The 13,684-nt window shown below is 43.8% G+C and overlaps 1 protein-coding gene across 5 annotated transcripts in view; it reads left to right on the top strand.

Moving 5' to 3' along the window:
* The window catches only part of DLG1 (discs large MAGUK scaffold protein 1), a gene marked incomplete in the record, with an annotated part of 511,316 nt that overhangs the window by 467,132 nt on the left and 30,500 nt on the right, over positions 1–13,684 (top strand). For all 5 annotated transcript variants that reach the window (XM_073626325.1, XM_073626326.1, XM_073626329.1 and 2 more), the window contains 2 exon segments: positions 6,121–6,171; positions 6,714–6,815. In XM_073626325.1, the coding sequence (XP_073482426.1) occupies positions 6,121–6,171; positions 6,714–6,815 (153 nt within the window).

Below are 13,684 nucleotides of genomic sequence, written 5' to 3'. Positions count from 1 at the left end.
ATCCCTGGAACTTTCAACTGGCATATGCCTCCCTCCCCCCCTTTCAGCTAATTCCATTAGTGTTAAGGAAAATACAAAAGGAAAGAGTGTCGGTAATTCTGACTACTCCGTTCTGGCCAAAAAGAGTTTGGTTCTCCACCATTCTACAAATGACAGTCAAACCTTTCTGGCAGCTTCCTCGCAGACAGGACTTACTACTTCAAGGCCCAGTATACCACCCGGATAAGCCTCACCACCTGTTATCTGAGGAGCAGCTGTTAAGGAACAAAGGATTGTTTGAACCTCTAGTATCCACTTTACTCACCAGTAGAAAGAAACTAACTATTTACACTAAAGTTTGGAGCTTGGTGTAGTTTGTCAAACCGAACTATAGAGGACATTGTGTCAGTTTTGGAATTTCTACAAAATGGCACAGACAAAGTTCTTGCGATTAGAACTCCTAAAGTGCAAGTGGCTGCCCTGGGAGTATACCTAGAAAGACCAATCTCTTCAGTTCCTTTGGTTACAAGATTCTTTAAGGCACTTACTAGTCCAGACCAGCTCCTACTAAATGTTTTCCTAAATGGGACCTGTCAGTAGTTTTGCAAGCTTTCACAAAAGAACCCTTTGAACCATTAGACAATTTCGTCAAAGAATTTAACTCTCAAAACGGTATTTTTAGTTGCGGATACATCCGCAAGAAGAATCGGTGAACTACACGCTCTATCAGTAAAAAAACCTTTTTTTGTTTACCCAGACAGGATTATACTAAACAGATCTGGGGTTTTTGCCAAAAGTAACGTCAGTTCATAACCGGTCGCAGGAAATCATCCTTCCAACTTTTTGTTCAGACCCTTTGGGGAAAAGAGGAGAATTTATTCCATACCTTGGATGTGAGAAGAATTCTGTTGCATTACCTGGAAGTAACAAGGGATTTTAGGTATTCGGACTCTTTATTAATTTTTTCGGGCAACAAAAAGGGCTGCCAAGCATCAAAGGGGACAATTGCTAGGTGGCTAAAATCAGCCATTTCACAAGCTTGTCTCCCTCGCCAGGAATATGGGCACACTCTACTAGAGCTCTGGCCACTTCATGGACAGTAAAAGCTGGTGCCACCGCAGATCAAATTTGTAAGGCGGCCACGTGGTCAAGTTACCTAACGTTTGTTCGTCATTATAGACTGGATCTTCTGTCAGCATGTGATCAGGCATTTAGCAGAAAGGTCCTGCAGGCTGTTGTCCCTCCCTAGTTGGTAAGTCTCAATTATCCTCTCAGGTGCTGTCCTGAAAGACGTTTAGGGAAAATTCAAGTTAGACTTACCGGTAACTTGTTTTCCAGGAGTCTTTCAGGACAGCAACAACCCGCCCTTGTTTATGCTGTAACTAACTATATTCTGATTATGTGTACCAGCTTGGGCTGGAAGTACTCTGCTACAACTGACGGGCTGTGGGGAGAAGCCTCATTTTAAAGTTTGGTGGAGTTGGTGTTTCCTAGTGGGTGGAGCCACTCTCTCAGGTGCTGTCCTGAAAGACTCCTGGAAAACAAGTTATCTGTAAGTCTAACTTTAATTTTTTTGGGGTGGGGGTTGGGGGGTGCATGATAAAGTAGGTAAAGGTTAGAACAGGTTACCGGTATTTGTTTTCTGTGTTACTGTTAGGGAGATTTCCCCCTTGATAGTTGTTTTCTTGACTGATGTCACCAGGATTGAAGGAGCAAAAAATGCAAATATCTGATTTTTCACCAGCACTGAAATAGAGTAGAGATCTTCCAGTGGGCACCCTTATTCATTTCACAGCTAAGAGGGGACTTAAATCACTTGGAATTGTCACTTCTTGTGTTTGCAGGACAGGAATTGAATAAAAATCTCCTGAGTGGGGCACATATTAAAGAAACACATGTAACGATTTTCTACTTTATCCAAATATTTTTTAATTGGCTTTAGATATACTTTAAAACATAAGTCTAGCCAATAGGTTTTAATAAACTAAAAAAATAAAACCCATTGCACTCCAAATCTAAAAACCAAATAAGCAGTGCCTCTCTCACAACTGACAGCAGTGGGAGCAGGTCCGGCAGGCAGGATGGATAAGAATCCCAGAGCGGCCTATAGATGTAGAATGAGAGCAGCGAGTGATCCACAGCCCCGTGTATATTTGTTCAATCCCGATGTGGCGCACTACTAAGATGGCACTACTAAGATGACACTAACTGTGGCGGCAATATAAACAAATAAAAGGGGGGGAGCAGGGAGACTAGAATACCTGTCATGCCCCGCACAGAGACAAGTCGCACAAAGGGACAGGTACACTCTGCTGATGGCAAGACCCCGATTACTTCATGGTGAGATTGTTTATATGGTTGCCATGATGATCCGTTTCAGGTGTGTGTTTCCCCCTTTGTCAAGTCGTGAGTTGCACACCCAGCATTTGTAAATTTGCAACAGGTTTCGGTGTTTGATGTGTTACTTTGATACCAGGCACATTTTCAGTTCTATTAGTATTCATGCAATATTAGAATAGAAGCATGCCAATTGTGTGTTCTGTTCATTGTTTAAATGTTGTGCTTTTATATATTTGTATATAATATGGTATTGATTTTGTTAAACCTCGCATACGAGTGACATTTTTTATCCTTGGGAAGGTCAAGATACCTTAGAGACTAGTTGACCTCTGTAGAAGAACTGCTCTTTCACTCTAGACCAGGGTCTTCAAACTTTCTAAACAAAGGGCCAGTTTACTTTAGACTTTAGGAGGGCAGGACTGTGGCCATTGGGAGATAAAAGGGTCCCAATATCAGGATGAAAAACCAAAGCCTCATCTTTGCTGACAGTGGGCGGAATTGTGCCCCGTCATTAGGAGGAATTGTGCCCCTTCATTGGTTTCCGGGGGGGGCACGCAGTAAGCAAAGGGTTGCAGATTGGGGAGACCCCTGCTCTAGAACAGTGGTTCTCAACCTCAGTCCTCCTGTACCCCCAACAGGCCATGTTTGCAGGTTTTCCTTTATCTTTCACAGGTGCTTTAAATTGGAGGCAATGGCTTGGTATTTTGGACAGCTATTTTATCTAAGAGAGATTCCCAAAACATGGCCTGTTGGGGGTACTTGAGGACTGAGGTTGAGAACCACTGCTCTAGACCATAGGTTCAGCTGATTTAGCAGGAGAACCCCAGCTGCTGTGCATGGCTTATGAGCCTATTGCCACTTCTACTGAAAAGTAAAAAACTGCCTAAAATCCTTTTCCAAAGATTAGAGTGCACTGATGTGATATGTGCATATAGATAGATAGAGAGATTCACGCACACGCTATATTACCAAAAGTATTGGTACGCCTGCCTTTACACCAGTGGTCCCCAACCTTTTTGGCACCGGGGACCGGCTGTGTGGAATAAAATTGTGCCAATGACCGGGGGGGGGGGGGGGGGGGTCACGATTTTTTGCGGGCAATGGCTGGTGTTAGTGCTTCAATAATCACAGCACCATGCTTGATATGGTGTCAGGGTGATTGAAGCACATTATTTCTATTATTAAACTGTAGTAATAAATGAAATAGTTCAACACACCATAATGTACAATCAGTGGGAGCCCTGAGTGTGTCACTTGCCACTGTCGCCTGCAACCAGGTGCAGAATGTCACTTGCCACATCACCCGCCATGCTTACTGCCACAAGATGTGGATTGTCACTTGCCATGTTGCCTGTCACCAGATGCGGAATGTCACTTGTCACATCACCTGCCACGCTTGCTGCCACAAGATGTGGATTGTCACTTGCCACGTTGCCTGTCACCAGATGCGGAATGTCACTTGTCACATCACCTGCCACACTGCCTGCCACAAGATGTGGATTGCCACCTGCCATGTTGCCTGTCGACAGATGCAGAGTGAGTGGAGCGCCCCTTGTGGTATGTCAGGCAGACAGATGAGGGGGTGAACTACAAGTCCCAGCACACCTCACCTGTACTCCCACGCACAGCTCACCTGTCACCGATGACGTCACATCTCTGTGGGATAGCCCCTCTGGATGTTGCAGGTTTTCTCCCTCCTCATGCTGCAGCCAGTCTCGCCTGGCAGAGGGAGGGCCTGGGACTCCTTCGGCTGTCACTCTTTGGCTCCACCCTTCTGCCATTCCTGATTAGCTGTCCGGGGGTGGTGGGTAGGCAGTCTGCGCCGCTGAGCAAGGAATCTAAGTTTTCACACAGCGAGGAGCCGCAGGAGAGCCGTGATGCGGGGCGGGCAGTATGAGATGTCATCTCTCTGCTCCCCCGCGCACCTCCGACACTGAGACGGAGCACTGGCTTTGAGGGCGGAAGAGCAGTGATGCGGGGGCAGAGAGAGATGATATCATCCCTGCTTGCCCGCTCACTTCTTCAATCCACCCAGCGCTCTAATGCCGACAGCCCAGCATGTCTTTTGCTGGCCGCCCCCACCCGCGGCCCGGCTGCAGAAGGGCCGGGGACCGGGGGTTGACGACCCCTGCTTTACACACACATGAACGTTAAAGGCATCCCAGTGTGTCCGTAGGGTTTAATATTGAGTTGGCCCACCCTTTGCAGCTATAACAGCTTCAACTCTTCTGGGAAGGCTGTATACAAGCTTTAGGAGTGTGTCTATGAGAATGTTTGACTATTCTTGCAGAAGTGCGTTTGTGAGGTCAGGCACTGTTGTGGACATTTTCTATCAGGTTGAGGTCAGGACTCTGCAGGCCAGTCAAGTTCCTCCACCCCAAACTTGCTTATCCATGTTTTTATGGACCTTGCTTTGTGCACTGGTCCAAATCATTTGGTGAAGGGGGGATTGTGATGTGGGTTTGTTTTTCAGGGGTTGAGATTGGGCTTGGCCCCTCAGTTCCAGTAAAGAAACTCTTAAGGCGTCAGCTTACGAAGACATTTTGGACAGTTTCATACTCCCAACCTTGTGGGAACAGTTTGGGGATGGCCCCTTCCTGTTCCAACATGACTGCACACCAGTGCACATAGGGTGGGTCAACACAATATTGAACCCTACAGATTAAGACGCCATTTAAAGTTCATGTAAAGGCAGGTGTCCCAATACTTTTGGTAATCTAGTGTATATCATTTTTATTTTTTATTTTTTATTTTTTTTATCCATCAGGGTCCTTTTCTATGCTGCATTTCTGCATCTGATTGATGTGTTAACGTATTGAAAAAAAAAAAAAAAAATGAAATTGTCCATAAAAAGCAGAATCTGTCCACATGCTTTGCAGTACATTTGTGGGTCAATTAAATACACAGGAAATGGGTCTCTGTCAGTTTCTGCTAAACCTGGGATTGCCTTAAACCCACAGTAATAAACCTAATACTTGAATACATAGTTTAAACTGTGTTGCATGTTTTTAGCATACTTTTCTTTTTTTTCATTTTGATAAGTAGATTTTGTTTTCAGATTATTAATATACCTTTGGTTGATGATATTGAAATCTCTTGATGGGTTGGTTTAGTTTTCAATGGTCAATGATGGGCCGAATTGCTCACTGACACATTTATCTGCAACTCCATTAGAAATATCTGCCTGCTAGAGATCGAAGCTCTCTTTGCATGCAATGGAAACTGATATTCTTGCTGCATTTTTAATAACGTGAAACACATTTATAAGGCTGGAAAAAATAAAACATCTACTTCTGCAATGAATGTGACAAGTAGATGGAACCTAGGCTGGGATCTCGTGGCGTCTTTGCTACATATACAGAGATAAACGGTAATTCAGTTTGTCAGGCCTGAGTTAATTGTGGGTGAATTTACTCTTGCAGTCTGCCAACCCTTAGTATTGTAGTAATGGTAAACAGCAGGGGTTCCAACTAATTTCAAAAAGAATCCCCTGCAGTTGGGTGCAAATGGCAAGATTACTATAAATACCTGTATGTGCTTTTGGTTCAAGGCTATTGATACGTCACATTTACACTGTCATAGCAGATTAAATAAATATGTAATACCCAATTAAATCATTACATACTAAATATAAAATTGTGTGTAACGTGGGCTGAGGGTAGATAGTTATTCCCGATACTGAGAAAATGTTACTTATAATATAGTATTCTGCTTTCCAGCCTTTTTTTTCTTACACCTTAAGTTAACAAAGAAATAATTGCATGGGACTTTTCTCCTTATTTGTATGTATTTTCTTGTTAGGTGGTCAAGAAGAATATGTTTTATCGTATGAACCAGTCAGTCAACAAGAAGGTGTGCAAAATTGAATTGACTATTTTAACCATTTTGAAATGTTTAGTTGTGTTTGCTTTGGAGGGCTGTTCAAGATTATTACTTTTAATGTGATACTAAACATATACGGTTTAATTTATATTATCGCTTCTCTTTAGAAGTCATATTGTTGTTATTTCTGTAAGTAAGTAGTTGGCTTACTGATTTTCTCAGAAGTCTGCATTAAAGTGATTGATTGTAAAGGCACAAATTAAATGTTATTAAAATAACAAACATGTTATACCTACCTGCTCTGTGCAAGGGTTTTGCACAAAGTAGCTCCAATCACTCTTCTGGGGTCCCCTACCAGCGCTCTGGGCTACTCCACCCCATCCCCCACTGAGTGCCCCTATAGCAAGCTGCTATGCTATACTATGCTATATCCCGAAGTATAAAGTTATCTTATTATGAATAATTAATGGGGTAAAATGTTACAAAGTAAAAAAAAAAGGACATGATTCTGAAAAGCTTTCTCTCCCAAGATTCTAAACTTTTTTTTTTTTTTTTTTTTTTTTTTTTTTCAGTAAATTATTCTCGACCAGTAATTATTTTAGGGCCAATGAAGGACAGAATTAATGATGATTTGATCTCTGAATTTCCTGAAAAGTTTGGGTCTTGTGTTCCCCGTAAGTATTATTTCTGCATTGAAGAACTGTATTTGGTTTTCATATAAAGAATTAGCAAAAAACAAGGTATTCAATGGTCAGCGAAGCGGTCTTTCAAAACTACTCCTCTTCTAACTGTGGATAATAGTTAAAGAATATGTTTCCCCAACATTTCATATTACTGATGTGTGTTTGTTGTACCGTGTACTTGTGTTAAAAGTTTCCTGTTCTTTGTATATCTTTTTTTCCTTTTTATTGGAAAAAACCTGGTTATCCTGTCAGTCCCCCTGCTTCTAATGTTAAGCCGCACACACATGGGTCGAATATCGACGTACGGCCCTTGTGTACACCAGCCTATGCAACAGAATTTTGTTCTGTCGAACGACATGCTGGATATCCAGCATCCGATCAGCACTTGCAGCCAATGGCTGTGGTGAGCACTGACCGGTGTGTTCTGGTGGGTCTGTCAAAACACAATAGCTTAGCAGGTAGATCACAGTACTAACATCGGAGAGTTAGTACAGCATGCGCCTCACGAGCGTTCGGTTTTATTTTTTTTTTCGTTCAGCCTGCTAGATAGAATGGAAAAAAAATGATACTGTTTACCAGGCATTAGTCATGAGAACACATCCTTCCCAGCATGGTCAGTTATCTGGTTGCTAGGAGAACAGCCTGTCTGTCTTCCAATGATCAGACTTTTGCCCAAATGCCCCCCTCCCCCCATAGGGCGGGGGAAAATCTGTGTACTCTTTCTCATTCCCTACCTCTCTCAGCCCCTATGCAGTTAAGAACAGAGATTATGTGATCATTTATAAATAGAAAAAAAAAGATATTTAATTTTTATACACTCACCGGTACACCTTGCTAGTACCGGGTTGGACCCCCTTTGGTCTTCAGAACTGCCTTTTTTCTTTGTTGCATAGATTCAACAAGGTGTTGGAAACATTCCTCTGAGATTTTGGTGGGCCATGTTGATATGATGGCATCACGCAGTTTCCATGATGGGAATCTCCTGTTCCACCACATGCCAAAGGTGGATTGAAATCTGGTGACTGTGGAGGCCATTGGAGTACAGTGAACTTATGTTCAAGAAACCAGTTTGAGATGATTGAGCTTAGTGACACGGTGCGTTATCTTGCTGGAAGTAGCCATCAGAAGATGGGTACACTATACTCATAAAGGGATGGACATGGTCAGCAACAATACTCGGGTAGGCCATGGCAATAACCATCCCCGCCTGCCGTATAGTAATATAACGTGCGCAAAGTGGTTGTGATATCCTGACCGGACATCATATGACATGATCGGGATAACAAGCCGGAGCGTGCGGTGTTCGGTGGTGCTGTGCGTCAGGCTGACACACCGCAACACTGATCTCGGTAAAGAGCCTCTGATGAAGGCTCTTTACCACGTGATCAGCTTTGTCCAATCACGGCTGATCAGGATGTAAACAGGAAAAGCTGTGTATCGGCTTTTCCTCGCTCGTGTCTGACAGATGCGAGTAGATGATCGGTGGCTCTTCTGACGGGGGGGTTTGTGCTTATTATCAGGCCACCACTGATGACCACCAGGTATGCCACCCATGGCCACCAGGGATGCCAATCAGTGCTCACCAGCAATGTCTGCCAGTGCCTCCATATCAGTGATGCCAATCAGTGTCACCTATGAGTGCCCATCAGTGCCACCCTATCAGTGCTCATAGGTGCCACCATGTCAGTGCACATCAGTGAAGGCGAAAACTTACTTATTCACAAAATTTTATAACAAACAAACGTTTTTTTTTTTTTTTCACAATGTTTGGGTTTTTTTATTTGTTTAGCAAAAAATAAAAACCCCAGAGGTGATCAAATACCACCAAAAAGCTCTATTTGCAGGAACAGTGTAGCTACAGTGTAGCATGACCGCGCAATTGTCATTTAAAATGCGACAGTGCTGAAAGCTGAAAATTGATTTGGGCAGGAGGGGGGGGGGGTGCCATGTATTGAAGTGGTTAAACGTTGTACGATCAATTGGTATTAAGGGTCCCCAAGTGTTCCTAGAAAGTATCCCCCATACCATTACATCTCCCCAGTCTGAACCGTTGATACAAGGCTCTTGGATCCGTGCTTTTATGTTGTTTATGCCATATTCTGACCCTGCCATCTGAATGTCGCAGCTGAAATCAAGACTCCTCAGACCAGACATTTTTCCAATCTTCTATTGTGCAATTGTGGCAAGCCTGAGCGAATTGTAGCCTCAGTTTCCTGTTAGCTGACAGGAGTGGCACCCAGTGTGGTCTTCTGCTACTATAGCCCATCGGCTTCAAGGTTCAATGTACTGTGCATTCAGAGATTGTATTCTGCATGCCTTGGTTGTAACGAGTAGTTATTTGAGTTACTGTTGCCTTTGTATCATCTCAAACCAGTCTGCCCATTCTCCTCTGACATCAAGGCATTTTCTCTGTGCTAGTTGCAACCGCTCCCCCCCCCCAATCTGCAAGCATCGGTCCGATGGCGCTCTAAGGCCCCTTTCACACTGGGGCAGTTTGTAGCCGCTGCTGTCTCCCAAGTTATACTTGGAGGGCCCAGGAGACTTAGCTGCTGAGGCTTCTCTGATGGTTCTGCAATATGCTATGTCTTAATATGATGTTTTGTCTATATTTATATATTGTGTGAACATGCACATTAAGTAGACAAATAGGTACTGGAAATTTAGTTGCAGCTGTTCAACCATGTTCTGTTTGTTGCAGATCAAGGCTTTTTGTAAAAAAGAGCAGCTCTGCTGCATGTCCTGTTTTGAGCCTTAGTGCCGTCCATGCATGGGAGGAGGTGCTCACCAACCTGAGCAGTGCATCCATGGTGGGGGAAGGGGGCGCACCACCCCCTAGATCCAGCCATCCTCAACACAGCTTCAAAGTTAGCTGCAGGCCAGCCAAGTGAGGTGGGTGGTAACGGAGGCGGGTGGGAAATTAAGTGATAAAGAACCAGCCATGGTCGCTCCTGTGTACCTAGCTGTACCTACCAGCTGGCTTTCCTAATATGTGGGGAGTGGGTGATCCAGGCTTCCCTTGCATGTCATCAACAATGCGGCTGCGTGCAGGGGTTGCCGACCCCTGGTTAAGAATTTTGAAGATGAATTTCCCTACAACAATTATAGCAGTGGTTCTCCTGTCCTCAGGACCCACTAAGAGGCCAGATTTTAAGTATTACCTTGGGGAGATACAAATTAGAATACTGCAATCACTGAGCAACAAATTATATCCCCTGTGATGTATTTCAGTTGTCTTGCAAACCTGGCCTGTTAGTGGGTCCTGAGGACAGGAGTTGAGAACCACTGGCCTATAGATACCCAGGTGAATATGGGTTCTGTTTTAAAAATGTTTTTACTGCTCATTCAAATATTTTAATGTCCATAGTCTAGTTAGAGATTCCCTTTCAAAGTAATATAGTGTGTTTTTGTATATTTCTGATTCAATTTTTTTTTATTTTCTTTCACTTGTAGCATAGTTATTCTGAAATATACTTTTGTAATGTTTACTATTATTTCCTGCAGCCAGTAAATGCTGCAGTCAAGTCGGTTTCCCCATCACTTTTAAATATGTTTTTCACCCATGGAGGAATAGATGATGCAGCTGTTGCTTAAAGATGGTTTGCAGTGGGAAAGACAATTCATCTAGTGTAGGTAGTCCTCACAGAGCAGTTTTTAATTAAAACACTAAAAAGATGCATTTGGGGACTGTTTGTCACCTCCTCAGTTAATTGGTGTGGTTCAGATTCTACAATAAACAGATATTGTATAAAAAGAAATTCAGCAAAATGTCTATATTAAGGATGTAGAATGTTTTAACACCTTCCCGCCTGACCTATAGCAGAATTACATCCGGGCGTTGGCTTTACCGTTCTGAGTGGGCATCATATGACATCCTCTTAGAATGTACCATGCAGTGGCACGATCTGTCACCGGCTGTGTCCATCAGACACAGCCGATGAGTGATCAGTGTACCGGCTCCCTGCCGGTACCAGTTCTCCGCACAGGAGACTGGTTTTAACATAAATTTGCTCTGGTATAGAACCCCACCCCCACCCCCCACCCCCCACGACTTCATAAAATCTCTCCCACAATTTTCCCCCAAGTTTGGCGATGTCATGACGAGTCCACCGACTTATCTGCCACATCACTACAGATACGCTAAATTTCACGCCGGCCCAATATCTCATCCACCACACTACATTCTCGCACAGCATACCACCAGTCCCTAGCCATGCGCCTAATCAATGCAGCGAAGATGTGTGCCAGTACACTGGTTCTCCACAACCCCGCCAACTATAACCGATTGGCTTAAATGACTAGGTAAAATCGCACACATGGAAGAACATGTACATCAGGCAAAGAAGACGCGGACCAAGTATAGATCTGTTTGGGCTTGTTGGCACCACTATGTGGAAGCAGCAGACTATGCACAAAACATAGCTTGCTCGTAATTTCCTTTAGTTAGATACCATGAGAACAACAAAGGGGGAGGTGGTCTACTATTTTTCTGCTCCTACTACATCTATTTGTATCCTGACTCCCCACCCCTCTTCCTTTTTTTTTTTTTTTTTTTTTTTTTAAGTTTCATTTCTCTTTGTCTTTAGCACTCAAAAACGTTTGTCTATTGTAAAGGTATTCGGCAAGCAGATCAAGATTAACGTATTTCGCTTCTCTCTTTCCTTATAACATCAGATATAATAGGCTCCCACACCACCATTCGGTTGCTACTTAAGCTCCTCAAAGATTCTCTAGAGAATATGATATTCCCCTTCTCGATTTCTTTAGCCTGATTAGAGCTAAACGTTAAGAATATATGTCTTATTAGTTCTGATGCCCTGTAGCTAGTTCACCCAACCGAAGACACCCCTGGTTGAAAAATGTTACTTCTAACAGGAACTTTTGCAATTATAGTAAAGATATTTCAGGGAAAGAGATTAATGCTGTTTATGCAGTTACTTTGTTTCCCTATGTAGTGATTTTTCCACTCTTTGTACTCTTTTCCTGTTGGGGTGTGAGCCCCATTTGACGACTTCATAATTGTACTGTCAAAACTGGTTCACGCCCATGTATTTTCCTGAAAACTTAACTTTTTTTTTTTTTTTTTTTTAAATATAAACAAAATTGAAAAGAAGTTTTAATACTTTCATTTTTTTTTCGTACGGTCACCAGTGTCCCTGATCACCGCCACACCAGTTATATGATGACATTGTACTGCACTAGTGACAGTATGTGTAAAAAAAAATAAATAAATAAATTTTGAAACTTTTTTTTTTTTTAATTATCCAAAAATTTATGACAAAAAACCTGCCATGCCTCTTACTAAATACCTTGGACTGTCTACTTTCCAAAAGGGGTTATTTGGGGGTTATTTGTACTGTCCTGGCATTTTAGGGCCTCATTAAATAAGATAAGCTGTCAGTACTTCAGGGTTTACTTCCTCTTTAAAGGCAGAACGAACCATTTCGGTCAGAGTCGGGATCAAAAACCTCTGCGACTGAGAGGCAGACATCCAGTGACTAGCTTCTTGTGCAGATTCCTTGAAAGCAGACTCACCTGCCGGGCACTCCACTGAATCCTGAGCTTTAAGCTCTTCCCCATCTTCATCCCACTCCTGATCCAGACGAGGAGACTCTGGGGAGGGGGATCTGTCACGCTTCCTGCCACCCTGCGGGATGGAGGATGGGGAATCATGCCAGCAAACCTGTGCTCTAATCCGGCTAGGGCTGAGAACAGTTCATCCTTATTGATAAAGGGTGAAGCAACAGCGTTGACTGTGGGCACAATACCAGATAGGCGCAGCAGCTTAGGTTACCCGGGAGCCTCTGGTCTTTCAGGGGATACAACACTAGGGATACGCCTAGGTTCATCGGGAACTACTGATGACATAGGTATGTCCTTCCCTGTAGTGTTAGTCCCACTCCTCTTTTTGGAAGACATTCAATGCCACAAACAGAGTACTTGGGTGTAGTTAAAACACCTCAAAAAGGGAGACCCTTTAATAGGGCTCACCAAGCCCCTATGCAAGAATCCTGCTAAACACCTTTAGCCTGCCAAGCAACACCTGTTGACTCACGTGACCCGGGTAAGGAGAAATGAACCACTGCAAGTGTCTGTTCAGAGCCTGCTCTGTGTCCCACAGCTGCCTTCTGGAAGCCCCACATGCTTGGCATACACAGATTAAATAAGCTGGGTGTGTGCCGGAACGTTCCATGCATGCCTATGTGCACGGTCCCGGCAAGTGGGCGTGACTGTATTTGCGTACGATGCGAATCTTCGTGCGCCCAGATAAAAGCTACGGCGCACGTGCAGCGAATCTGCGTGCGCCATGGCCGCCAAACAAACTGCTGAGCCCAGAGACGCTCTTGCGCCATGGCGAACCATGTGCGCCAATATATAGTTAAAAAACAGCCAGACACAAGCAAAAATGGTACACTTTTCAAACACCCACAGCTAGCCCAGAACTCCCCCTTATGGTCACTGCACACAGGTGTCCAGCCTTTAGCTAGCTTGACTGATTGTTACAATCACTGGGACACCCCACAATAATAAAATAAAGGGGTTTCACTTACCCATCCAGGTGCAGGGCCCCTTAGGAACTAAGGGCCCAATCTTCACCATTCACGGCAGTTTCCTGTCACTTGGATCTTCAAGGAAGATGCATGGGTACCCTTTCATGTTTAGGGTCCACTCCCTTGGACCTGTACAGCACACAGTGTGTAGTGTCCAGGATTTCCACTCCGCAGGGTCCAGCGCCCGGAGGCCACATTACAGGCAAAACCCTGCAGGATCTTGAGTCTTTTTTGCAAGGCTCAGGTACCATTTATCTAAGCATAAACACTTGTGTCAAATGGATCCGATCGGTCAATCCCTTGATTTGTTTT

The sequence above is a fragment of the Aquarana catesbeiana genome, linkage group LG04 (genome assembly GCF_042186555.1).
Source record: "Aquarana catesbeiana isolate 2022-GZ linkage group LG04, ASM4218655v1, whole genome shotgun sequence".
NCBI lineage: Eukaryota > Metazoa > Chordata > Amphibia > Anura > Ranidae > Aquarana > Aquarana catesbeiana.
This window is presented reverse-complemented; position numbering and strand designations above follow the sequence as displayed.